The 27,186-nt window shown below is 40.2% G+C and overlaps 1 protein-coding gene across 3 annotated transcripts in view; it reads left to right on the top strand.

The window, feature by feature from the left end:
- Positions 1-27,186, top strand: part of MTOR (mechanistic target of rapamycin kinase) — a 63,101-nt gene that overhangs the window by 33,827 nt on the left and 2,088 nt on the right. For all 3 annotated transcript variants that reach the window (XM_068171383.1, XM_068171384.1, XM_068171385.1), the window contains 27 exons: positions 1,468-1,543; positions 3,380-3,519; positions 5,888-5,988; positions 6,817-6,932; positions 8,292-8,369; positions 8,770-8,877; positions 10,893-11,018; positions 11,659-11,790; positions 14,804-14,919; positions 16,195-16,312; positions 17,072-17,278; positions 17,739-17,839; positions 18,168-18,264; positions 18,884-18,982; positions 19,546-19,668; positions 20,278-20,460; positions 21,064-21,198; positions 21,471-21,645; positions 21,868-22,003; positions 22,668-22,815; positions 23,498-23,620; positions 24,062-24,144; positions 25,072-25,144; positions 25,652-25,726; positions 26,224-26,359; positions 26,657-26,722; positions 26,865-26,945. In XM_068171383.1, coding sequence (XP_068027484.1) covers positions 1,468-1,543; positions 3,380-3,519; positions 5,888-5,988; positions 6,817-6,932; positions 8,292-8,369; positions 8,770-8,877; positions 10,893-11,018; positions 11,659-11,790; positions 14,804-14,919; positions 16,195-16,312; positions 17,072-17,278; positions 17,739-17,839; positions 18,168-18,264; positions 18,884-18,982; positions 19,546-19,668; positions 20,278-20,460; positions 21,064-21,198; positions 21,471-21,645; positions 21,868-22,003; positions 22,668-22,815; positions 23,498-23,620; positions 24,062-24,144; positions 25,072-25,144; positions 25,652-25,726; positions 26,224-26,359; positions 26,657-26,722; positions 26,865-26,945 — 3,152 coding nt within the window. The remainder of the gene's footprint in view (positions 1-1,467; positions 1,544-3,379; positions 3,520-5,887; positions 5,989-6,816; positions 6,933-8,291; positions 8,370-8,769; positions 8,878-10,892; positions 11,019-11,658; positions 11,791-14,803; positions 14,920-16,194; positions 16,313-17,071; positions 17,279-17,738; positions 17,840-18,167; positions 18,265-18,883; positions 18,983-19,545; positions 19,669-20,277; positions 20,461-21,063; positions 21,199-21,470; positions 21,646-21,867; positions 22,004-22,667; positions 22,816-23,497; positions 23,621-24,061; positions 24,145-25,071; positions 25,145-25,651; positions 25,727-26,223; positions 26,360-26,656; positions 26,723-26,864; positions 26,946-27,186) is intronic.

Here is a 27,186-nt window from a genome sequence, read left to right as displayed (position 1 = left end):
CTGTTTTAAGTGCTTCCTGCTGTTGGATGCCAGTATCTTGATCTGTGATTATGGTGTATTCTTAGTCTGGCTAAATCTGATTTTAGTTCCACCAATCTGAAGTCCCAATATCCAGGAATATTTTACTTAACCTTCACAGGTATCCAGAGTATGTCTGGGAGCTCGATTCTTTACTTGTCAGGAAAGGAGGCTTCCAGAGACATAAGAAATGTAGCATTCATTTGAAAAAATTCCCCTTTTTTTGTCTGTGTATTGCTCCCTTCAATATTTTACATTTGCTTCTCTTGCTGATCCCCTGCCCTCTTGGAAGGGGGGAGTCATGTAGCCATTCTGATGATGGCAGGCAAGAAGGAGCATTTCTGAGAGCTGCCTGTGTCTGTGGTCCTATTCAGAAACCGCTGAAAGTCTCTGCACTGCTCTCTGTTGCCATGTTTTGTTCTGTTAATTATGCTGTTTCCATTCCAAACATTAACTAATGTTAATATTGGGCTGTAGGATGTGTTGCAGGTGCTCAGGTGTTGTGATGTTGCTTTGAACAATTTGCACTTCTGGTTCTCCAGAGTCAGTAGGGAAAGAAGAGGGCAATGAATCAGAGGCTGTTCATAAACAAGCTTTATAAAATAGCAGAAGCTTAATAAAAAGTTAATTTCCTCGTTAAATTGAGGTTTAGGAGTAGCGCTACTCACTGAGTGCCCCATTTCTGATAGTAAAAGAAGAAAACCAATGTGAAATAGAAATTATTTCAGAGAATAGCTGTACATCATGAACTAGAGAATCAGGTTCAAGAGTAGCCTATTTGCTTGTGCCTCACAAAATTCAGCAGGCCTTGCTCAAGTGCCTCCCTGGTACAGACTGAGGATTGGTTGTGATGGCAGCAGTTTCTGGCATGTTCTTGAAAACCAGCAGAAGAAAAGTGCCAGTGCTGGTTAGTATCAATGCAGAGGCTTTGTATGAAATGTGAAACTGAAATTAGGGTTGCACGCTTTTTATGTAATTTCCTGGTGACATTTGTCAGCTGTTTCAATGATATAGACTGTTTCCTGCATCATTAAATTCTCTGCTTTGGTTTCTAGAGGAGTTGGTGGTCTGTTGAAGAGAATGGGGAGGAAAAAAGTTAGTACTGTAAAACTCTTAAGTACAGATGTTTGAAAAATCATGCCTTTAAAATTATTGGCAACTATTCTTCTCGCTGTGCAGGCTGTTACATAGAATTGATAATCATATACTATCTCTATTTTGTGTAACAAATCTTCAGCCTGTGTGCACAGAATGTGTGCACCTGCTGTTTTGAAAATAGATGGTCATTGTGTGCTTTATGTAGTTTAATTGTTCATGTGCAAGTCTAAACAAAAGGAATGTTCCATTGGTATTTCTAAGTGATAGAGCTTGGTATCATCAAGTAGAAGCTTCTACCAACCCCTAATATGCCAATTGTGTTAAGCCATCTTTCTTTTCCTCCCTTTCCAGCATTAACAATAAACTCCAACAGCCAGAAGCAGCTGCTGGTGTGCTGGAATATGCCATGAAGCACTTTGGGGAGCTGGTGAGTCCTGCTGGACAATCCACTTCTTCATGTCTAATGTTTTTATGGTTTCTGTACTCAGTTTTTTGGTGGATGGTGGTGTGTTTTCTCAATCAATCACATCGAGGTTCTATCCCTGCTTATTACAATATTTCATTGTTCAGGGGGATGCTCAGTGGGCATTTCACAGCAAATGCTGGCTACAGGGAGGGCTGCAAGAACCTGATTTGGAGGAGAATTTTGCAGCTGCTGTTGATACTAAATGCAGCTGTGAGCAACTAGCAACTTGACGACTTAAATCCTTTCATTTAGGATAAGCTGGGAAGGGAGGGTGTGAGTTCTTGTTCTAAGCTGAAAGGATTTGAGAAACTGTATCAACACCCTTGAGATAAGGATTTAATGGAAGTTAACCTGTAGTCTCTCTCAAAAGTGTTCACAGGTATTATTTAGAATAGCAAGTTAACCAGTCCCTTACAATTTAGACTGCTCACCAAAATCAAGTAATCCCATTATGTATTTGTTGTGTGTCTTTCTCAGAATGATGTACCTTTTATTATTCTCATTTTATGAGTCATTGAATTTGTGTTCAAGGACCAAACCACCTATGCTCTCCTGACAGTTCTACTGGTAAAAAAGATGATTTTGCAGTGGTAATTGTTGCAGTGTTTTAGGATAATTAGGAAAAGGAAGGCAGCCGTGGAAGCACAGTAGACCAGCCTCTCCACGTAGTAACCACTAGAAAGTGGGAACCAGGTATAAGCACAAAATGGTGGAAATCCTCTGGTGTAGTATTATGTGTAGTTTTGACCTAGACTGGAAAATAAGTCCTTTCTGGGAGAAGTACAGACTTCAGAACATCTTTGCAGCTTCTTATAATCCTTGGGTGGATTGAGCAAAGTTCTGCATTACCTAATTCTGACTTCACTCTTTAGCAGCAAAACAGTCTAGCAGTAAATGTAGGTCAAAGCACAGAGCTTGCCAGAATTGGCAGTGAAAAGAAATTAAGAGGAGCTGTGAGCTCTACTTTCAGGGACTTAATGACTTAGCTGAGAAGTTAAAGGGCTAAGTGGAAGACCTGGCATGCAAATCGTGGTTTATAGTGACCCTGCCTACAGGTCTGGGAAAAAAATCTGCTCTGCAGCCTATGTCAAAGACTGAGCAGAAAAACACTGGCAGAGAAAAACATGGAAATATGTTAAGGTATTTTATTTCTTGAAAATGAGAAACAAAATCTAGAAAGAAAGACTGAAGAAAAGGGTTTAGCTGATATGGATCACTGCTTGGCTAACTTTTAATGGCTTTGTTACAAACCATTGCCTTCCCTTGTGAAGGGTGTGATTGGGCCCCAACTTCATACTGCCTGCTATATTAAGTAATTGCCTAGCAGTAGCCAGATGCAAAGTTTGGCCTTTTTTTCTAGTTAGTCATTCCATTCCTGAACGCAAGGCTGTTTTTCTTGTTTGAATGCAGGTATGTGCAACAACGGGAAGTGGAGTATGTTACAGATTTACCCTTTCTCCTGTTCCACTCACTCTACCTCTCCGAAAAGAAAAGCACTAGCTGCTGATCTGGTATTTCAGTGGCACTTAGTAAGGGGGTGGTGTTGGATTAATCCCTCTGGTAAACCTGAGTTCATTTCTGGGCAGGTGGAGCAGTGCCAGCTCTCCAGTTTTCACACTAGCTCAGGGCTCTTCTCTGTATCACAGAACTCCATGAAGTTATTTAGAATGATAAAAGGGTGAAGTGACCAGACACAGAATAGACACAGAATTTTCTAGGAAAAGCTGTGGTAGTTAATATAGAATGATCAACGTTAATCCTGCTGTTTATTTTTACTTTTTTTTTCCCTTCCCTTAGGAAATTCAGGCTACCTGGTATGAAAAGCTTCATGAATGGGAAGATGCTCTGGTGGCCTATGACAAGAAGATGGACACAAACAAAGATGATCCTGAGCTGATGCTGGGACGGATGCGTTGCTTGGAAGCACTTGGTGAATGGTAAGAGGGGAATGCCTGAAGACTAAGGAAAATTGTGTCTTTCTGTTCTCTGGATGCTGTCATTCAGGTGCAAATTTTTTGCCTGAATTCCTATTTGCTCCCTCTTACTTTGAGCATTTATGTGGCACCTCAATTTGTTCACTGAAGTTAGAATGGATAATGATATCTAAGCCTTTTGGGGCTGGCCATCTGGTGAGTTAAGGTCTCTCTGGAAGAGAATCTGCAATCATATAATCAGGTCAACCCCATTTATAGCAGAGAAGAACACTGTAGATAGAAGAAACATTAACTGAGCAGAATTTGTCAGAAACAGTCATAAAAGGAGCTCATTGTGACCCTCCTTTTTAAACTCAGATTAAAACACGAGAGATTTCTGTGTTTATTCAGTGGCACACCTATGCCTTGTGGAAGGATGAGGTTTTCCTTATTAGTCTTTTTCAGCATTTCTTAAGCCTTGTCTTTGTGGACATTTAGTATTTCAAGTTTCATGTCAAATGTCTGTTGTCAACACGTAACTGATTCGAATCAGTGTTTGTGACAGGGTGAGCTGCTGGTGGCTTACAGCTTACTGCTTAACTGGGGGCTGCTGTTTTTTCTTGCTGTTCAATTCCAAGAAGATAATTGGAGAAGGCACCCTGTTCACTGTGGCGTGCAGCTCTGCCCAGGGGCAGGTGTGGGTTCGTCCACGTTCCGCCTTTCTACTGAACTTTGCATATGACAAGCTCTCTCCTGATGGGTCCTGACATGAACCCAGGGGATGGCACCACAGTAAGGAGATTCCTCTTCACTAAAGACATTTGACTGCTAGAAACAGAACTGCTTGAGAAACCTAATTCTAGCAGCATTTTTCTGCCCTTTTTGTTTCTAAACAAGGGTGAGACATACAGGATGTAGCTTTTCTAGTAGGGAAAACAGTTCCTCTTACTGGGCATTCCTCAGTCAGCTTTTATACGAGTAGGCAGTTCTCACCGGGGATTTGAAGAATTTTTCTCTCCTGCAGGATGTGTATTTGTGTTGTGTCCTTTCTGAGCCTCCTACTTATTCATGTATCAGCAGCAAATCTGAGGAACAACAAAAGGACAGTTTTCTTCTGTTGGAGCTAAATATCACGGATCTGTTGATTGTAGTGACAAGACCAATCAGAGTCTCCAGGTTCTCTTGTGGGACTGGACTCCAGCTCTGTGCAGGTGTTTTACAATTCAGAAGTGCTTTTGCAAAGTGCTGTCTGCTGCCCTGCAGCTGACTCTAGAGATGTCAGGCTGAGGATTCCATAGTTTGGCTGCTGATACTCTTCAGTGGCATTCAGCTTGACTGACTGTGCTGCTGGAGTCTGGGATGAGGCAGATAATCTGGAATTATATTGTGCAGCATCACTGTTTCAGTACTCTGCTGTGATCTTTTTAGAGTACAGCCAAAACATTCTTAGCCATTTCTCTCCTCATATAATTATTCCTGTAGGACCCATAATGTTTTATCAGCATCTCTGAGGTCCTGATTTACTGCTGTTGCTAGGTTTGGCTTGGTTTTACATTTGCTTTGTTTTTTTTTTCCCTCCTGGGCCATTAAGCTGTCAGAATTACTATCTTGCCTGTGGCAGCCCATTGGTTCTGTTTGACTAACTCATCTTCCTTTTTGGGAGGGGAGAGGATAACACTAGGGCAAGCAAGTTGTTCCCCCTCACAGTTGGCAGCTGTTGCACTGCTACAGAGTATCCAGCCTGAGAAATCCTGGAACTGCAACACGCAGGGTAATTGGTTCTATTAGTGCAGCATTCACAGTTGATTTGAAAGAAATAATGATATAAAAAATCCAGATGCTTCCTCTCCACTGGAGATGAAAGATTCAGATGCCCTCTGAGATCCTGCCATGACAAGTCTTCATATGAGGTTACAGCTACCTTCATTCTTCAGTCTTTGTCTTCAGACTTGATGTGTTAATTCAAAATGTTTGCTAGTAGGAGCCATGCCCAAGATGATATGTTTCTTCTACTGACACTTGCAAAAATTTTAAGCATCCTTTTTTTGGTGGTGGTTTGTTTGTTTTCTTGAGAATTTTTTTCTGTATTTATAAACTAGCATTATCAGTCCAATTTTAAAGTAGGCATTAACAGCCACTGAGGAACAAATGCAAACTTCTCTTTGGATGTGTAATTTCAAAACATAGTGTGCCTTAAAATTATTTTCTGATGATAAGATATTTGTCATCAGACTAGCATGGCTGAATTGGCCAGAGGAGTCAAATCCTATTCTCCACTCAGTATAAAAACAATGGGGCTGGTTGTAGTCTTATCAGTGGGAAGTGGTTGTTTAATGAGGCAGAATTCTTGGAAGAGCCTTTTTGCTGATCAGAAATTGTGGATTCTTCTTAGGGGGCAACTCCACCAGCAATGCTGTGAAAAGTGGACCCAGGTGAATGATGAAACTCAAGCAAAGATGGCCAGGATGGCTGCTGCTGCTGCTTGGGGCCTGGGTAATGTATCCTCCTGTGCTGGCGTGCAGCAGCCCATGAGGTGCAAGTGCAGGTAGTTTTAACCTACTTCAGAACTGCAGAATACAGGAAACAGCAACATCAAGTAACTATATTATTTACACTGGGAAATTAAGTAAGTGTCATTCCATATTGAAGTCCTTTGGAAAATCTGCATTTACATCAAGCTCCCAGTGTGGTCTCCAGTAACAGAGGGGTCTGAGCAGATGATTGCTTAAATGCTCGCTTTTGCTTGGCTTTACACTGAGATCAGGCTGGAAATAAGATAGAAAGACTTTCTCAGATTCATGGCAGACTCTTATTTGGAACAAGAACACTATCTGTGGAACATTTTAGAGGTTGTGTCTGGCAAGTAGACAATCTTAAGTGAATAAATCTATAGTGGTCCAAATGTCCATTCGTTTTGTCAGTGAGATATTTATTAGAGAAGCTGATTAATCACTTGCTCTCTGCCAGCCTTTGCTGAGAAAAATTCATCTTTTGCTTTGCAGGGCATTAATTCATTCAAATGTTCTGGAAGTATCAGAATTTTAATTGTTTCATCACAAAGAATGAAAGAACCTTTTCCACAAGGATAACAATTTGTCTAGAAAAGTGCCTATGTTTTTCTTGTCTGCAGCTATGTGTATGTTTATGTATCTAATAGTGTCCCTTCTAAAGACAAGCTGTTGGAGAGCTGACTTAAATGCAGAAGTACCACACAGCACTCAGGCCTAGGCACTGATGTCTAAGCACTACATCATAGCTCTGTTCTGTTGCCACATTGCAGAGAAGGCTGTTGTGTTACTGAGGATGTCTGTGTCTCTGCAGGTCAGTGGGACAGCATGGAAGAATATACCTGCATGATCCCCAGGGACACCCATGATGGTGCTTTCTACAGGGCTGTACTGGCACTGCATCAAGACCTTTTCTCACTGGCTCAGCAAGTAATTAATTATCCTCCTTACTGGTATCCCAAAATTTGGTTTAAGATGTTCTAGGCTACAGAGTTTCATGGAAAAACAGGCTGTAATAAAGCAGTTGGCTATAACCTGTGAATTGCCCAGTGATGTTTTTCCATGGATACATTAGACCTGGGTGATAGATGTTACCTTGTATTTCCAGAAACATAGCAGTGAATGTATTGCCAGATAGTAGTGGTCCAGTGCTGCAGAACATTAGAATGCCTTTGTCATTTTTTGGCTTCTTTTACTTCTGTGACTCTTTTCTAGACAGGCAGGACACAAGGATTATCTCAGCAGAGGTTCTTTTCTACAAGGCACTGATTGTAAATTTCCAGGAATGCCTGAGACACCTGTAAGATTTCTGATGGATTTTTTGTGCACTTCTGTCCCTTACAGCTTTTTCAGTGAAGTGCTCATATCATATACAATAATCTTAATTTTTCTGGTAGTACTGATAAATCTCAAATCTTAGATTGAGGTACCAAGGCAAGGAATTAGTCTATTAAACACAGCTTGTAATTTGTATTTGTAATGATTGTATTTGTAATGCTTGTTTGTCACAGAGGAGATTTGCAGAGTGACTCCGTAGATGTGAAACGTGTTGTTTACTTTCCAAGGAAGCTCAAGTCCCATTTCTCAGAATTCTGTGCTGGCTTGCCAGCTTAGATAAAGGAGTAATTCAATCTGTGCTGTCAAAACCCGTAAATGGATTTTTGGATGATGTGCACAGTAAAATTAACCAGGCATTCAAAAAGGTAGAGTTTGTGATTAACCTTTAACATCTTGAACAGGAAAAGCTATAGGTGAGAGATTATATAATGACTAGAACTAGAGCAGGATTTATTTCATGCTTGAAGAGTCTGTCTTAGTATGAGGATGAGAAATTAAATTTGCTGTCCTGTAAAATTCATAAAATCCTGTTGGGTTATGTAAAACAGTGAAAGCTATTTTCTTTCATTGTGTGGTATCAAGAGACATTTCGTTAGGCTATTTTTTGTAACCAACTCTTATGCACTAAAATGTGAACCTTTCCTCTACAAATGTTGTTAATGATGACCTCTACAATCACAGTAGGATTAGAAATACTGCAACCTTTGATTTTCTAGGAAGACAAACTTCAAACTGTGCAGGTGATGAATGAAGATCCCTTGACTTCCCTTATATATGCCCTGGACACTGTTTTCCTGTCAAATCTTTCTGACTATAGGATCCTTTCCCAGAGGGAGGAAAGTGAGAACAATGCCAGCTTTGTTCATGAGATGGAACAGCTGAACAGCAGCTTCAACAGTTGACTTTAGACAAAGCACACTACCTTTGCCCCAATATCTTGTTCTATTTCAGTGCATTGACAAAGCCAGAGACCTGCTGGATGCTGAGCTGACTGCCATGGCAGGAGAGAGTTACAGTCGAGCCTATGGGGTGAGTGTAGCTCTCAGCCTTCATTCCCTTCCTTCATTGCTGCTTCAGACTGTCTCTAAAAGTTGCATAACTCTTCAGAGTAGTGCTTGTCTCAAACATAACACCTATTTAGGCCCACGAGCTAAATGGCTTTTGTCAGATAAAAAATACAGCTTTGCAGGAGCAGCTTTGGGACAAACGAACAGTGAGTGAAGTGAGGTCCACCCCCTCAAAAGAAATAAGAATTGACATTTAGGAAGTTGGAGTTTGAATCAGCAGGTCATCTAGGTACCAGTGTATAGCAGTTGGTCCTTTATTTGTTGGGCAGCCTATGTACTTAAGATTTTGATGCCAAAATACTGTTCCTTAATTACAGATTTGTTCTGTAGTGATTGGGATGGAATGTGATTTTTTCCTTCAGGCTATGGTATCCTGCCAGATGCTGTCAGAGCTGGAAGAGGTTATCCAGTATAAACTTGTACCAGAACGCCGTGAGATCATCCGCCAGATCTGGTGGGAAAGACTGCAGGTACATCCATGTGAAGGTCAGGGATGGAGATGCTGATGGGCTGGCATGAACAGCTTCCTTTTGAGTCAGTGTGGTGGCTCAGCAAATCTTTCCATGCCTCTTTCCATCCCAGCAACGTCCATGCTCACATGGCTGTGTGCTCCATCTCCTTTGTGCCTGTCCTGGTTGCTTTTTGGGCTTTTTTTTTTTCAGGTTAATGTTCCTGAGGTCTCAGCTCATGTGACACTTTAAAAGGGTGAACTAAGCCTTGAAATAGATGTGTACAGAAGAGAGACACTAGTAACATCCCCAAGGCTGCTTATCTCAGTATTGGATTACATCTGGAAATACTGGTTTAGATCAAGCTAGTTTGAACTTTTTACCTGGTTGGCTGGATTTTAAGAAGTGAATTATCTCCAAATGATGGAAAATGATGGTCAGAGAATTCACATGCTTGTAAAATAAAAGTTTATCCTGTTCCTTTTGGACCTCTTACAAGATCATTTCCAGCTGATTGGTAACATTTAGGGACGTTAATTAGGGGTGGAATTGGAAGTGTTAGGTTTATGGTTGGACTTGATAATCATAAAGGTCTTTTCCAACCTAAATGATGCCATAATTAACTTTGACCTTTCAGAAGAGACCTTTAGCAATGTTGATTTTCCAGTATTGAAAGAGAAGTTTGTGCCTTTCTTACACTAAACATCAAAAATCCAAAGTACCTCTGAAAATTTAAATCAGACAAATATTTGACACAATTTCCTTACAAGAGGCATCCCTACAGTGAAAGTGAATATCCTCAGATGCAGTAGTATATACAAGAATACTGTTTAAATAGAGGGGGGTGATTGCTGCAGGAGAAGGGGGTAAAAGAAAAAAAGAGGTTAACAAAGATGAAATGCTGCCTGAAGGAAGAGCTTTTCCCTATGCAGAGTTCTTCACTGGCAATGCTATCATCTGCCACCTTATGAAAGACTGCTGTCTATTTTTTTGCTGTTTGGGAAACTGTGACAAAGCTTTTAGTCTCCCATCTGCATTCCTGTCTGGAAAAGCTCAGGACCATTCCACTGGTGTAGAGAAACTGAAGAGGCAGGAAGTGTAATGTCTGAATGCAGCTTTTTATAGTCCTGAAAGTAGTACAAACAGTTCTTGAATGTTTTATAGGTGTTTTTTAATAGTTTTTAAATGCCTATTGGAAGAAGTTTATTTGGGTGTTAGGGAACAAGTTTTGCCTTACTTCCCAGTCCTCAACTTGGGAGAAAAGAAAAAGGGAAAGAATAACTTCTTTGGCACTAAGGTCCTTGCTGTCACTGGAAAATCTTTTGTTTACCTCAAAATCAAGTAGTTTCTGGTTGAATAGAAACTTTGGAGCATCACTGTTACCCTGTACTTGGCCACTATATCAAGCACCATGAATTTAGTTGTTATGGTCCCTTCCACAATTCTGCTTCTCTGTAGTATCCTTGAATGTTTGAAATAGAGACTCATCCTGCTCTGACAGTGTTGTGCCTCTCCCATCAGACAGACAAGAGCCAGACAATGCTTGCACAGGCAGCACAGCAGTTGAAGCTGCACTTTCTGGCACAAAACCAATTTAGAGGTGCCAGCCTCCAAAAGCAATACATGCAAGGCAAAGAAAAAGGGCAATGACAAAAATATCTTTGCAACCATTTGCTTTTCTACCATGTCCATGTTGAGATTTAGACCTAAAACAGGTGGAGAAGGCACTTTGGCATTGTATGAAGAGTTTTTCTGATTCTTGGATGTGTATCAGCTTTGGGAGCTTTTCTCCTCTTTCCTTTAGAGGATATCATTAGATTGCAAGCATTGAGCTGCCTGCAGATTGTGAGAGTCAGGGGCTGAACCTGCTTCACACACTGCAGTGTCGAAGAAATAGACACTTCCTAATGGCAGTCTGCTGTGAATTATGGGCGCAGAAGTCTCCGTCTTGATGGAAGTCCCTTCAGGTTCTGAATCAAGGTTCTGTACAGTACACTGGAGACCCAACACTAACAAGTTCTCTTTTTTCCTGTCAGGGCTGTCAGCGAATCGTGGAAGACTGGCAGAGAATACTGATGGTCCGATCTCTTGTTGTGAATCCTCATGAGGACATGAGAACTTGGCTCAAGTATGCCAGCCTGTGTGGCAAGAGTGGGAGGCTGGTGAGCATTGTCAGGCTCTGTCCTCTTCAGCAGCTTTTTGGATGATTGGCTTTGCTGTGCTGCTTCAGCATTCAGCATTCCTAAATGCTTTCACTGCCCAAGTGGGATGGGCTCTCCTCTGAGGAAGAAACTAGTCAGAAATTGTTGAAATGCTGAAATTGTAACCAGCATAAAGTTCATGCTTATAGCCAAGGTTATTTTTGTGGGACTGATATTATACCTGAGAGCCCCTGGGCCCATTTTTTATTGCATGCTATAACTGGAAGTTTTTATGAATTACTGGAGATTATTGCTAATAGCTCTCTCTGCTAGAGCAGAGACTCAAATCTAGAATGTGATGTTACTGTTGAACATTACAATTCTATTTTAACATTCATCACAAAATTTATCAGCAAATACTTGAAACAGAGACTTTACACTTTCTGCTGGCTTCTGGAATGAGAATCTAATGCTCTGATGCAAAGGAAGACATATGGTTTATCATGTGTCTGCTGTGAGTCCAGGGAGTCTGCTGTGTCAGTGTTGTATCTGGAGGGTCAGATGTACTTTTTTAGTGTTAGGCAATTCTGAAGCAATATGAGCTGGAGGTAACAATGACAATTATGTTTTAACCTGCTTTTTATCTTTGCCACTTCTCCAGGCTTTGGCCCATAAGACCCTTGTCCTGCTCTTGGGAGTAGATCCATCTCGACAGCTGGATCACCCGCTGCCAACAGTCCATCCCCAAGTGACTTATGCATACATGAAGCACATGTGGAAGAGCGCCCGTAAGGTACAGGAGAACTCACGGCTTTGTTTCACTGCTCAGGTTTTGTGCAATGCCACACATGTTAGCTCTTCATGTTCCTCACAGAACAAAGGCAAAGCTGGATCTTTTACTTTTGCTCCCCTAAAAGAGAATAACTAATTCCTTTCCTTATAATTATTCAGACTGTAAGCTTTTTATTTCTTTTAAAACTCTCTAATGCAGAGAAAACCTGGCTCTAATTTTATTTCATATATGGAAAGATTATTTTTGCTGAACCAGTAGCTGGTACCCAAAGGATGCAGCCAGGACTAATGGTCATTAGTAGCTCTTTTGTCCTGTGTAGGTTTGCTGCTTGACTTTCATCCACTGTTTTGATTGCCAGGTCTCTACACTGTACCTGTGGTCAGGGTCACATGCAGAAAGAGGGAAGTAAAGGGGGATTTATTACCAGTTTTAGAAGTGTGCTGAACAGTTTGCACTTAGTTACTGAGCAGAACTGATTTTTACTAAAGAGATTATTGGAAATTTCTGACTGAAAGACAGCTGAAAAGTACATAGAGTTTTGTCATGGGAGCAATTTGGCGCCAGAGAGCCCAGGGTGAATGTTTTTGACATTGCAACACAGGGAGAATTTACGTAATCAAATCCAATAATCTTCAGACTGGATAAGTTATCTTTTTTTTAATATACATTAAAGCCTCCATTTATCCTCATATTCTGCCACATCTTCTTTATTTTTTCTGCCTTGGGATTGCCAGCACTGGAGCAGAACTATTGCTGTGGGAACATTGCCATGACTAACTATTCTTTATTTGAATTAAAAAGGCAGAAGGAGCTGTTGCTGAGGCCCTGTTCTGTTGGCTCTGTAAAACAGTGAAATTGCCTTTTACCATCTTCAGTAAATGACCCCAGAAGTATGTGGGGTCTCTGCCTGTCTCTGTGAGGAAAACTGTGTTTTGGGGTGTTTGACTTGCGGTCAAGAAGTAGATGAAGATGGTGCAGGACACTGGTGCAGTGGTGGAAAGCAGAATGAAAGAAGGCACAAAGATTAAGGGGGTAGGAGAACATGTCTAAAATTAACTGATGGGAGAATAAGTGGAGCCCTTGAAGATGGGGGAAAACTGATACCAAAATAGATAAATAATACATAGTTACACCTGGTGATGTGTGTAGTTTTATGTAACTGTGTGTGTTCACTTCATTTGGTTTCCTAAGTAATAAGCTGCTGATGTAGGCTGGTGTGGTGGGAAATGACCATTTTTTTCTGGCTCAGCAGTTCAGGGTTCTTTTGTTGACCTAAAATGGCAGTTTTCAATACTGCCATTTTGGCACCTGTCAAATCCAGCAGGAAGAAAGCTAGCACCTAGGAGGAAACCAGCCATATGGCACTTGCAGTGCTCCACAACAGATAAAAATTGATATGTAAACCCTATTACATTTCTTCTGACAAAGACCTTTGCCAGCAGCTGCATTGTAAGCCACATCCCATAGAAAGGATGCATACAAACTTAGCAATTCAGTTGTTCAGGAAGACTTACTGTGTTCAGTCTTAAGTGCTCTGTCTGTCAGTTTATGGCCATTAGTTTTCAATATTAATGGAAACTGAAGACCAGATTGTTGGGTGTAACTAGATATGAGAGGTGCACATAAAAAGATTCCGTAGTAATTCTGTTTGGCAATATATTTTGTATATTTTTAATGGATGTCTAGTATAACTATTTATGAGACTGTTATTTATGCCCCCCCAGCTGTGGAATGCACCACATTAATGTTATGAGTATGATCCTTTCTTTTATTTCATCCTGGGCCAATACCCTTTTTCCTCACCACTGAGTTGTGCATGCTGATATTTGAACAGGGTAGATGAGGCATTTGAGCTCAAGTGGTTTTTGTCTCTAACACAGCTCATTCCTATAGATACACAGAAGTAAATTAGGCTTCTAACTGCATATTCTGCAGTTCCTGACCTGAAATGACCTTGTAGATTGCAGGAGCTTTACTCTTAATTCTTTCCAGTGAAGCATGTGTACTTTTTCCTTAAATCTTTATTCTTGGGTTTTCCTACCCCAGAATAATTTCCAAGGAATTTGAAAAATATTTTTTCCCTCTGAATTTGGTAGTGAAAGTTGCTTTAGTACTACTGGCCTGTATAATATTCTGGCAAAGGAGTAATGCACATTTGTACTTCTTCAGTAACCTTAGGAGACATCTAGACTTTAATTTGTTGAAACAACTCAAAGTTAATATTCCTTGGTGTGTACTTCAAGCCCAGCCAAAGCTGAAAGGTTAGGAGAGAAGATCAAGAAGCTGCGAGTTTTCCTTCAGGCATTATTTTCTCAAATTGTCAAGGGTTTGGTTTTTTTTGTTTGTTTGTTTTTGTGTTTTTTTTTTTTTTTTTGTGGGGTTTTTTTTTTGTAGTTTTGGGTTTGTTTTTTTGTTGTTGTTGGTTTTGGTTTGTTTTTTTTTTTTTGTCTGCCCATAACATATTATTGGTAGGCTTCTCTGGATTTGTGATCCTGTCTGTTCAGTATTGTCCTGGTCAGATACAATTTGTAAGCTATAAACATTTGATTGTTGCAATTGCCAGGCTAATTTCATGCTCAGCTGAAAACGAGACATCTCAGTAACAGGACATTCTCTGCTGTTGAAGCTTTCTCCCTGTACAGGTGACCTTGTTGCTTTGTCAGGGTGAAGTTCTTGCACATCAGAGCACGGCGTTAACTTGTGTTATGGTCAGTCACACCTTTGGCTCTCTGTCTGCATGACAGGGAGAGTGTGCCTGGCATTGGAAGGATGCAGTTATTTGTTCCTCAGTTTAGCAATTTCAGAGACAAGAAGAATCTCTAACCTCTTCATTTATTTGGACATATTTAAAATGTGAAGTGGCTTTAGAGGGATGTTAGTGGCTGAAAAGCTTTGAAAGAAAACAAAACCATATATTTTTATCTCTGTGAAAATCATTTCTATATTGTCTTTCTCCCTTGAGAAATTGTGTTGAAGCCCTGTGGTCCTCACTGCCTCCATCATCCCTTTGCAGATCGACGCGTTCCAGCACATGCAGCACTTTGTGCAGACCATGCAGCAGCAGGCCCAGCATGCCATCGCCACCGAGGACCAGCAGCACAAACAGGAGCTCCATAAGCTCATGGCACGGTCAGCACAGGGTCCTGGGACACCCCTTAGCTATAGACTGAAACTGAAGACTTTCCTGAGGTGCAGGGTCCCTGGAGGTGACACATTTCAGACAAAGCTCATGCTTTGACTAAAAGAACGGGATTTCTCATTTAGCTGCTTTGGTATTGCATTCTTATCTACCATGTAATGTTCAGTAAATGTTACTGGGACACATCAGCCTAAACAAGCTTATATTTCTTGCTGGCGCCTGGTTGTATTTTTCCAGCACTGTGGCTCGTTGGCAGAAGGCAGAGCTCTCAGCATGTCTGTTTCTTTGCTTTTCAGGAGATTCGGTCACTAGGAAAGAAACACTTCCCACACGCCTGGCATATCTGTATTAAGTACACAGGCTGCCAAGCACAACAGCAGTGCTTTGGGCAGTAGGTGCCTAGCATGTGATGGTCTCTTACAATACTGTTGCATAAAAACACTTTCTCCATTTTTCTCTGTGGATCTGTAGGTGCCAGATCTGTTTTTTACAGTTTAAATTGAAAATTGCATAGTGCTTTCTATTGAAGGTTTGCTTGTTTTGAAGGGAGGTGTGCACTCAATTTGCTTTTATGAGGATGGGAACCCTTGTCTTAATTTTTCAGTGACTGTAATGGAAAACAAATTTGTAATGATTTGCATACAGTATTTGTCTTGCACAATGCTTTCTGGAAGGCTCAAAATACAGAAAGGACAGCCATGTCCTAACTGCAGCATTTAAAGCCTGCTGAGGGAGCAAAGCATTAAGTTTTGTGCAAACCTTGACAACCCCACCCTGCTGCAGTAAAAATATGTTGTTTTTCCTTTCCTCTAGGAGGGAATGACTTAATGGGGTTCTGGTTGGGGGAAGAACAGTTCCTCTGTGTTTCCATTGTTTGTTTGTCAGTGTTCTCCCAGAAGGCTCATTCGTGTGGTGCTCAGTACAGCTCAGCAGCACGTGTGTGTGCATTTTATCAGCACAGACTGATGAAGTCTTTCCATGTTGCTGTTACCTACTTCTTACATTTATTTTATAACTTATACAGATGAGGGAAAAAAGTTTGATCCCCACCTTTCCTCTTAAATTAAACCTTCAGCTAGTTAGTTCCACACTATACAAGCAAGATGGAGATATTTTGAATCTTGCATCCAGCCTGCAGGAGAGGCTACCTGACTGGATTCACCACATGGAATGCCTTTTAGACTCCAGACAGCAAGTTTGCCTTTTAATCCAGAGGCTTTGTTTTCATTTTAGGTTTTGAATCAATAATCCCTTTGCTTAACTAGGTGTTTCCTGAAACTGGGTGAGTGGCAGCTGAACCTGCAAGGCATCAATGAGAGCACCATCCCCAAAGTCTTGCAATACTACAGTGCTGCAACGGAGCATGATCGCAACTGGTACAAGGTCATTACAGAAAAGTTTCCAGATAAATTTTATCAAATCCCATAGTACAGGAAAGGAAGGTGTTCATTGGAAGATCTACTATAACTGTCTGCCTTGTTACTGCCAGTAGGATTTAAAAAAACAAAACAGAACCAAAAAACAGAGAAAGTGGCCCAAGGCAACCTTATAATTCTTGTTAGAATTTTATCTGGTTGGTAAAACTAGGCCACAATTCAGTTTTTGTTCTTGCTTTTGAGACTCTCTCCTGTTGTCAGTTAGCAATGAAGGAGAAAGAAAATGGAAAAATTTAACTTGTTCTCAGTCAGTATACTTGAACGAGGAAAGTAGCCCTGTTGTTAATTCTCCAAAGAGCCTTTGATTTCATGGTTGTGATATTTCAATTAATATTTGGTGCCAGATCTTCTCTGGGGCAGCCATCCTGTATTTTTTCCCATTACACATCCCCGAGTCCTAACATACTAATTTTCATTTTAGTCTTTGAAAAATTAAGCTATAGGCAAATATAATTTAATTTTTGGTAGAGAGCTCATTTACTTTAATATTCAACAGGGAGTTCCAGGCCAGTAACTCAACATGATATTATTTAAGATAATATAACAGTTCAAATTACAAACAATTAGAGAAATCAAAGCATTGCGTTGTCTGCAGGATATTACTTCCTGCTGTTGTTTGCAGACACAGAAAGGTTGGATTGTATCTAACAATTCAGAAGTGCCAGTTGCAGAAAGGAGTCTGACTTCTGTTCTCTCCTGTTGGCAGGCCTGGCATGCCTGGGCAGTGATGAACTTTGAAGCAGTGCTTCACTATAAACATCAAAACCAGGCCAGAGATGAGAAGAAGAAACTCCGTCACGCGAGCGGAGCCAGCATCACCAGCGCTAACACTGAGGGCAGCAACAGTGAGAGTGATGCAGAGAGCACTGAGAACAGTCCCATCCCATCCCCAGTGCAGAAAAAAGTCACTGAGGTACCCTCCTTCCTCCCTCTTCTTCCTGAGAGATTGGTGCTTACTGCTTAGACACAGAAAAAAAATTGTGGGCTAAATTAACACAAATGATTATTAGCTGTGACCTAAAGGGGCTGTGACAGGGGATTACAGTGCATTAACAAATTCTGCTGTTTAGGCTCTTCATGGAAGACTCTGAGGAATCTCTTTCATTTACCAGCTATAGTAAGGTGGTAGTTTTTAGGCTGCTTTGCAAACAGACTGAAGTATAAAACCACTTCACAGCATTTTCCCTGCCAGGCTGAAAGACCTTTGTGTAGTCAAGCAAAACATAAAATCCTAGGAGCAGCATGTCCTGTGAAGAGTAGGAGCAGAAGTTAGCTACAATGGGGTATTTCTTCCTCTTTCCCCTTCTTGAGTTTAGGATTCATGTAGGCTGATGTGCTTGCACAGAACTAATGCAGCAATTTCATTCCAAAAGGATTTATCCAAGACCCTCTTGATGTACACAGTCCCTGCTGTCCAGGGTTTCTTCCGATCCATTTCTCTGTCTCGAGGCAACAACCTACAAGACACTCTAAGGTACATAATAAAGCACATAGTAAATGAAATCCAGCTGATAAGAACATGGTTTCAGATTAGGTAGAACACAGTTCTGCTCTTTTTTGTTGTGGTTGAATAAAGTGAATGCTTTGGTCCAGGCTAATTTTTGTTGGATGGATTATCCCTGCTATCTGAGGGTTCTGGGAAGAAAAGTTGCTTGTAAATAGGTTTTGGGTTGGGGGATTTTTGTTTGTTTCTTTGGGGTTTTTGTGGTGGGGTTTTATTTGTTCGTTGGTTGGTGTTTTTTGTTTTGTTTTGGTTGTGTGTTCATTTGTTTGTTCCTAACAAAAGTATTTCTCTTTTTCAGAGTCCTTACTCTGTGGTTTGACTATGGTCACTGGCCTGATGTGAATGAGGCTTTGGTAGAAGGAGTCAAGGCAATCCAAATAGACACTTGGCTGCAGGTAAATAACACAAAGAGAAATCACAGTTCTGGGGGTAGTTTGGGGATTTGCTGCATGATATCCATTATGATCCCTTGCTAAACAATCCTCCGTAGGTGAGTGCTGAGAGCAGTGTGCAGTGCAGTCTGTAACTGATTTAACAAGCATCTTGAACAGAAAAATGAGAAATGTTTCTGTATGTATATGCAGATTAGTGCATATTAATGAGAAAGAATGAAAATTCTTAAATTAGAGATGACGTCCGTTCAGTGGTGATCAAGTATAAAACACCACTGTCCTGCTCTGATGTAGTTCACAATCTCTTTCAGGATTGCCTTGTAGAATGATTCTTGTAATTAAATTTAAAAATACTTTATTTCCTATTTAAGCATTATACTTCAAGAAGCATCTTTCCTTAGTAGGATCCTGTAACAGTCTTGCACAGAACAGTTGTGATCTCATTGAGCTGTTGCACATTTCTGTTTGGAACATTGTGTTACCCTCTGACCAACTCAAGAATGAGTGGTGGGCTTCCCTGTCTCTTTTAGAAGCTGTGGGGTCTCTAGGAGAGGGCAGAACAGCTGGTGCACTGAACACATGAGATGACAGGAGTGTTTATTTTCCTTATCCTTACTACTAGGTTATCCCTCAGCTCATTGCCAGAATTGACACCCCTCGACCACTGGTAGGGCGTCTCATTCACCAGCTGCTCACGGACATTGGTCGGTACCATCCCCAGGTAAGCGTCAGCTTAGAGGAGGAATTTTCAAGGTTGCATGAAAATGTCTGCACAGGAAGTCGCAGCAAATGCTGACAGTGAGGATGGGGACAATTTCTGTTGCTGTTGCTGCTTTCACCTCAGCATTTCACATAAAAATGGAAGGAGGTGAATGAGCCATGCAGCCTGGGAAGAACTCTTTGTCTAATGTAATTTAATGTCTACTGGGCAGTGCAAATCACCTTAAATGTCTGTACATGACTCCTAAGAACCTACCTCACAGGTTTTATCTAAATTTCTTTCCACAGTGTGGAATATCACAAAATCCTAAAACCTATTTTTCTTCTTCCAGTTTGAAAGTGACTCTCCATGTCGTTCTGCTGTTCAGTGAATTAAAGTCTTTACAGCCTGTTGTTGGATCAGAAGACTTTCAGTAGTAAATTCCTATCATTACTTTTCAGAAGCAAGCTTGCTTCCTCCTGTTGATTCCTAAGGCTGCTGTTTGTTAATGTTTTGCTAGTTATTTAAGTTTATGTAGCTCTTCTGTGGGGTTCTAAAGTAGTATTGGTTGCTGTCCCCTGCAGGCTTTGATCTATCCTTTGACTGTGGCTTCTAAATCTACGACCACTGCTCGGCACAATGCTGCAAATAAGATCTTGAAAAACATGTGTGAGCATAGCAACACTCTGGTGCAGCAGGCAATGATGGTGAGTGCTCAGTGTAGCATTAAGTATGTTATGTTGGATGGATGTATGTCAGTTATGGTAACACAAAATGACCATTCATTGTTGATTCTGTTCAAGTATAATTAATTTGGGGTATTTGCAACTGGTAAAAGTTACAGTATTAGTGGAATTTCCAGGGAATGCTTCCATTTTACAATAATTCACACACTGAGTTTTTGTGTTTCCTTATGAATAAATTAAGAGAAAGAAATACATGAAAAACCTTTGTTCCATAAAGAGGTGGTTTTGCTTAATGGGAAGTAGAAACAAAACATACTGAGGATAGCATAGAAAGAGTAATGTAACTGATTTGATAAAGGTTTTTATGAATAAATGAAAAATAATGCTTTCAGGCCAAGATGCACAAGCATATAGAAAATTTCAAAGGTAGCAAATAAGGTGAGAAAAGCATGGTTAGCTTCTTACAGAAAAAAAATGTGCCATCACTGTGGTAGTTCTTGTGGCTCCCTCTGGCTGCCAGGAACAAATATTTCATAACACTAGAGAAGAAAGGAGTTTTGCAATTTTAAGTCATGACCCAGTCCCAGGGATTTCTTTAGGTGTTTAATCTTTTCTTCTCTCCTAAAACAGGTGAGTGAAGAGCTAATTCGTGTGGCCATCCTATGGCACGAGATGTGGCATGAAGGGTTGGAAGAAGCATCTCGTCTGTATTTCGGAGAAAGAAACGTAAAGGGAATGTTTGAAGTGCTGGAACCACTTCATGCAATGATGGAGAGAGGGCCTCAGACTTTAAAGGAGACATCCTTCAATCAGGTATCAGCAAATGGCCAAGAGGCTGTTCTTCAGGACAGCCACCTGCCCCACATGTGCTACAAGAACCTTTGCCATTTAACACAACAAGTGAATCTCTTGGGACTCATTTTGTTAGTTGCAGATTTCATTATTGACATTTATCTTCAGATTTGTGTCACTTTGGTGACTATAAGAGGCCATGGTAGTCCGAATTGCCCTGGAGTCTTGTGCTGGCAGGGTGTCTGATAGGGACTATAAAATGATGACTGCTCTGCTGTTAATTAATCTGCTTAGTTCACACTAAGCACTAGCACACATAACAGAAAATTAACTGAGTTTGTAAGCCTACTGTTAAAGGGTGATTCTAAGCATTCAGTTCCTCCTATAATGAAGAGTATTTATGAGCAATGTTGTTTGATAAATTCAATACAGATCTTGGATCCAGGAATTTCTGGACCTGCTATAAAAATGCTATAAAATTCTGATCTGCCATAAATATGTGAGATCAAGTATTTGTAGTGAAACTTGAAAAGAGACTCTGATGCTCTTTGTAGGTGTTAAGTGGTCTTCACCTGTTACACTACAGTCTGTTGAAATTCATTTTTCTGTTGCTTTAATCTCTAGGCCTATGGCAGAGATCTCATGGAAGCTCAAGAGTGGTGCAGGAAGTATATGAAATCAGGAAATGTCAAAGACCTAACTCAGGCTTGGGATCTCTATTATCACGTGTTCCGACGTATCTCAAAGCAGCTGCCACAGGTGAGGGGGGAGTTTCAGATCTTTTGTGGGTCTTACAGTGCAAGTTGTCAATACCAACCTTCGTTTATGTTTTCTGGTTATTCAAAACATACTGGAAATAACTGCATAGTGTTTGCTGCATGTTTGGTGTTTATGCAGCACTTCCTGCAAGTACCTGAAGTAGTGGTCATGGCCTGAACTGTTGTAGGTCCCTTGACAGCATGAACTCTTCAGATGCTTCTGTGAGATTGAACTGAAATTCTAAGCGGTTGTATTTCTTTTGGTTTTGGTAGCTCACTTCTTTGGAGCTACAGTATGTGTCACCAAAACTCTTAATGTGCCGGGATCTGGAATTGGCAGTGCCAGGAACGTACGATCCCAACCAGCCCATCATCCGGATTCAGTCCATCGCACCTTCGCTGCAGGTCATCACCTCCAAGCAGCGACCCAGAAAGTTGACATTAATGGGTAAGAGAGAGCAGTTTTCACTTTGCTATTCCAGTATTTAAACAGTTGTTGCTCTTAGGTCCAACTATATATTTACCTGGTAAAACCTGTACAACCTTTCCTTTCAGGTGAGGTTTTTCTTAATCGTTCTGACTGCCACGCTTTCCAGTTTTGGGTGCATGTGTGTTTACTCTTGTGTGTTTATTCAAGAGAATAAACTTTTGTGCATTAATTCTTCTGCAGGAAGCAATGGGCATGAGTTTGTATTCCTTCTGAAAGGTCATGAAGACCTTCGCCAAGATGAAAGAGTGATGCAGCTTTTTGGGTTGGTCAACACTCTGTTAGCAAATGACCCAACTTCTCTTCGTAAAAACCTCAGGTGTGTGCTCTGTGTAATCACTGAAAATGCTTGTGCATATGTGACTCCTTACGGGTGCAGCTTTGCAAGTAAACCTTGGCACAAGCAGTTGTTTTGGGAAGAAATGGCAAATCTTGGAATTAAGTTAATTAAAAAGAAAAACAGCATTCATAGAATTCAAACATGGAGGAAATGTATCAGAGGGGGATTGTTTGTTTTATTTAATTGAAGTCCTATCTTGTAAATTGTTATGGTCTTTGAAGCAATGCCTATTTCAAGACACCTTGAGCACTGCCTTAGAATCCTGAGAATGGATTTTTGCCAAAGATTTTTATTATAGTCATTAAATAGCTTGGTGAAGAGTCACTGAGTGCAATTCTGCAGTGTCTTTCAAGCAAGAAAACATCAAATATCATGTGCAAATAACAGATCATTGTGGGTGACATAACATGTGCCTTCTGAAAGGAGCCTTCCAGTGAAAACCACATAAACTTTGAGCTTGTCTGTAGATTACGTGGCAATAATCTCTGCAAAATGAGTGTTTGAAGTCTGTTTGAAAAAACAAGCAGAGCAACTATTGACAATTTGGACCAGAATCAGATTTAACAGTAGTTGTTTTAAGCATCTCAAATATTAAGTTACAATATGCAACAATTTGAGCTGTGATTCTCCATTTTTCCCATAGCATCCAGAGATACGCTGTTATTCCACTGTCTACAAATTCAGGCTTAATTGGCTGGGTGCCCCACTGTGACACGCTGCACGCACTCATCCGAGACTACAGAGAGAAGAAAAAGATCCTGCTCAACATTGAGCATCGCATCATGCTGAGGGTAAGGGGCAAAGCTGGCAGAGGTTTTGGTACGTTCTTTTAGGACACCAGTGTCTGAGTGAAGGAAAGTGGTGCAAGGCTTCTTCCTCTGCCTCTTTTCTGATTGTTACAATAAACAAAAAATATTAGATAAGAGTTATAGCTTGCCGTACATTTATTTGTTTCTCCTTTCCAGTTTTAGCAGTGACCACAAGTTGTTGCTATTTGGTAACTGATATGTGTTTGGAATTTTGCATGACTTTGATGTGTCTCATACAAGGTGCTGTGCTGCTGGCATTACAAATATTGTGTCTAAGCAGCAGGACCAAAATTGGATAGATTGGAGAAACTGAACACTACTAGAAAATTTGAAATTTCCTGCCAAAAAGGAAAGCGTTTGCCAGCCCAGAAGACTTATTTGGATAACGGTTTTTGAAAAATACTTACCTGTGCAGTTTTTTAGTTAAAACAGGGCTGTGGACTACTGACTTTGTGGATACTAATTCATTAGCTATTCCATTTAAAAACAATTCTTCACTGTTGTGTGATTATCTCGCTGTGTTTGAAACATACTGGTCAGTCTACAAATAATTTAAGTATGAACTTGATATGAAATTATTTATGATTACTGTGTTTCTCACAGTACAACCAGAAGCTACTGAAGATGACTTTTTAATTTGCTAAATGTCGCTTCTGAATTATAGATGGCTCCAGACTATGACCACCTGACTCTGATGCAGAAAGTAGAAGTGTTTGAACATGCTGTCAATAACACAGCTGGGGATGATCTTGCCAAACTGCTGTGGTTGAAAAGCCCAAGCTCGGAGGTGAGTTCAACACAAGTACTGGCAAACAGCAGAGTGTGTAATTATCTCCTCTGCAAGATTGAGTGAGAGATGGAGTTTATTTATCCTAAACCCCAGCTGAATCACTGCAGAACACGTATCCACACATGTATCCCCACACGAGGGGCCTTACCAGGCTCAGAGCACAAGTGAAGTGCAAAGCATAAGAGTGGAGATTTTAGTCTCCATATATGCTGCAGGGGAGAGAAAAGCAGAAGTCCCAGAATATATTCTCTTAATGGCTTAGACATCTAATCCAAGGGCACAGGTTATTTGAACTCTCTGAAACTTATGGTGTGCTGAATCTAAGCATATCACAGTTCTGCTTTGTGCAAAATGCAAATGGTTAATGCATCATTTAGAATATAAACTGAAACATGCAACATACCTGCCTGGCTTTTTCTGTTTTGTCTCCTCTTGTAGGTATGGTTTGACAGAAGAACAAATTACACCCGTTCACTAGCTGTGATGTCAATGGTTGGGTACATTTTGGGCCTTGGGGACAGGTAAGTACAGCTGTAAAGGTTTATTTTATTTAAAAGCACAGACTGTGAAGACCTATCAGTTCATTCCAGAATCTGTTCTTGTGATAACATCTTCCATTGTGGTTACTGCTGAGTTGTAGTGATACCATCTTTCAGGTCTTAATTATGCTGCTGTTATTTTCAGCACTGCATGTATGAGATAAAGTTTGTGTATCTTGAGTACAAACAAGACTTTCTTCCTTTTTGAAATGAATACACATGGAAGTACATTAAGGACCACAAGTTCTAATTTTGCCCTTTCACAGAATGGGAAATCTTTCTCCATCCATTTTATTAACAATATAACTTCCAAAATACTTTTAAAGACAATGTATATTGGATTTAAAATCTGTAATGCAAAAACAGCTAAACCCTTAAATGTTTTAATAACAAGAGCTCTTATTTCTGAACTTTAAAGTCTCTAACATGAAGTTATAAAACTTTGAAAATTGAATTAAAACAAAATTGGAACATGTAAGCATGAATACAGCACTGTAGTTTAGCTAGTCTGGATTGATTTTCATCTCTGTTGGTGGTAAAAAGATTTGTGTTACTTCAAGTTCAGCATAATGCATTACATTTTTCTACACTAAAAAAATTGAAAAAGCATAAAACAAGTGGAAAAACTTATCCTAACTGAAAAACAAACATTCATATCCAAGAAATGTGCTGATCATTCTTGTCCAGGAGGTTATTTATCTTCCAAGGTGAGAAGATCTCTTACTTGTGAGAGGTAATTACAAAACACACTGTCAGGAAGGTTTCCTGTTCATCCTGAGATTGAAGATCTCAGACAAGCAAGCTACCACTGGCTGTTCTTGTTCATGAAGATAAATATATTTTCAGACTGGAGCTGCTGTGATTTACTTTGGGTTTTTGTCTGTTTTTTCTCCCACTCCTTCACCAAAGACACCCTTCCAATTTGATGTTAGACAGACTGAGTGGAAAGATCCTGCATATCGACTTTGGGGACTGTTTTGAGGTATGTCTTTGTATTTGGACATGACATTTTCAGTAATATTTCACATTTTCTGGTGGAACAGAAAGTAATCTATAAGCCAGTACAAACTGACCTTGGAGTCTGATCTGGGGCAAATCCTTTGGCTCTCTTATGAGCCTCCCTTTATCTATCTACAGGCAGGGTGAAAATGGTAGACACTTTATCTCGGAAGCATGTCGTGGGGATTGGCTGACCACTGGAACAAGCAAAGACTTGTTAACATCACTTCCATGAAATTTCTTGGAGCAATTTAAACTGCTGATAGGCAGTCTGTGTTGCTGGGTACATGCTTGAGTTTTCCCTTTGTGATCAAGTTAATCATCTAGTTTCTCCCAGTAATTTGTGAAAACTGAGGAACATAAAGCTGTGACTTTATTTCCTATTTGGAATAAAATCTTCAAGATTGTAGCAAAAAAATCCCAGTACCTAATAACTTTTAAAAAGTAAGTTAGCTATGAATTTACTTGTTCTCCATCATCATGTGTTTAGGTTGCAATGACAAGAGAAAAGTTCCCTGAGAAGATTCCATTTAGATTAACAAGGATGCTGACAAATGCTATGGAGGTAAGCATTCCCTCTGATTTGGAGGGGACTGTTCCTAGGGAAAAGGACAACCATTTCTCAGTTTCTCCTGTATTTTTTTGTTGTGGCTATTTTTTGTTTTTTACCACTCCTTAAGAACCCAAGGTGTTAATATTTCAGCTTCATTTTCTGTGAGTTAAAATATCACCTGTGATATCTGCAGTACGTTACCAGTGGAAAGCAACTTTTTAGTTAGAAAATAAACTACACTGAAATTCCTCCAATTTCTTAGGCCTTCCTTAGTTTCCCCATTTCAAATAGCTGTTTATATCAACCAGACACAGTCAGTTGCATGGTACTTTACAAAGATCATCCTCATGGAGAAGAGAGCTTCTTAATTTGTAAGTAATGTGTTTCTTGTTCTCTTAATGAACAAAGCATAGAGAAGTACAGTTCAAAGCTACTTCCTGCTCCCTGAGTGTTGGGGTTGTACTTGCAGAGTGACCAAAGCAGTTGATTCACTTCTTTTTCTTGCAAAGGTGACAGGCCTCGATGGGAACTATAGAATCACCTGTCATACAGTGATGGAAGTGCTGCGTGAACACAAGGACAGTGTCATGGCTGTGCTGGAAGCCTTTGTGTATGATCCCTTGTTGAATTGGAGATTGATGGACAGTAAGTGATTCTGATAAAACAGTGACAGCAAGAGAATATGCATACAAGAAATCCAGAAGCCTGAAATCCAGTACAGTCTGATCAAACTGTTAGTTTGCATGTGCTGTTGCTGTGTGCGCACAGTTTTAGGGATTTTAGTATGAAATTAGAGCAGTGATCGGGAGATGGAAATTATTTTCAGGTGACATCATATCTGGAGAAGGAGAAAGGCAACCAAATCTGTATTGTTTGTGGACAAATTTGCTCTGAAACACTGAAACTCCAGTTCATCCTTTCCAACTCCTTGTTTTCTTGCAGCAAATACAAAGGGCAATAAGCGCTCACGAACAAGAACAGACTCCTACTCAACCAGTCAGTCAGTAGGTGAGTAGAAAAGATGGTAGATGTCACAAATATGCTTTTCAAATTAGCTGATTAGCAGTCTTGCTAATGTTTCCAGAAGAATATTTCAGCTGCTTTTCAGCTTCACATTTATGCTTTTGTGTTTTCATGTTGTTTTCGATAGAAATGTTGGACAGTGTGGAATTGGGTGAGACAGCTCATAAAAAAACTGGAACCACAGTGCCTGAATCCATCCATTCCTTCAGTGAGTTTCATTATTGTTTCTATACTGATCCAGAAACTGTTCTTCAATCAGAACATTTCATCATGATCCAAATGCAATTGTGTGAGATGGGACAGATACAGTCTCTTGTCAGCATAAAAATTATCTGTGTTCTCAAATCCCACAAAGAGTTGTATCTGTAGAAAATGCATCTAGGTTTGCTCTCAAAATGGTATTTGGAAAGGGCACATCTAGCAATAATACAAATGCTTTTATTGTTCCG

Source organism: Anomalospiza imberbis, chromosome 23 (genome assembly GCF_031753505.1).
Source record: "Anomalospiza imberbis isolate Cuckoo-Finch-1a 21T00152 chromosome 23, ASM3175350v1, whole genome shotgun sequence".
NCBI classification, from domain to species: domain Eukaryota; kingdom Metazoa; phylum Chordata; class Aves; order Passeriformes; family Viduidae; genus Anomalospiza; species Anomalospiza imberbis.
The sequence above is the reverse complement of the archived record's forward strand: the minus strand, read 5'-3'. Positions and strand labels throughout refer to the sequence as shown.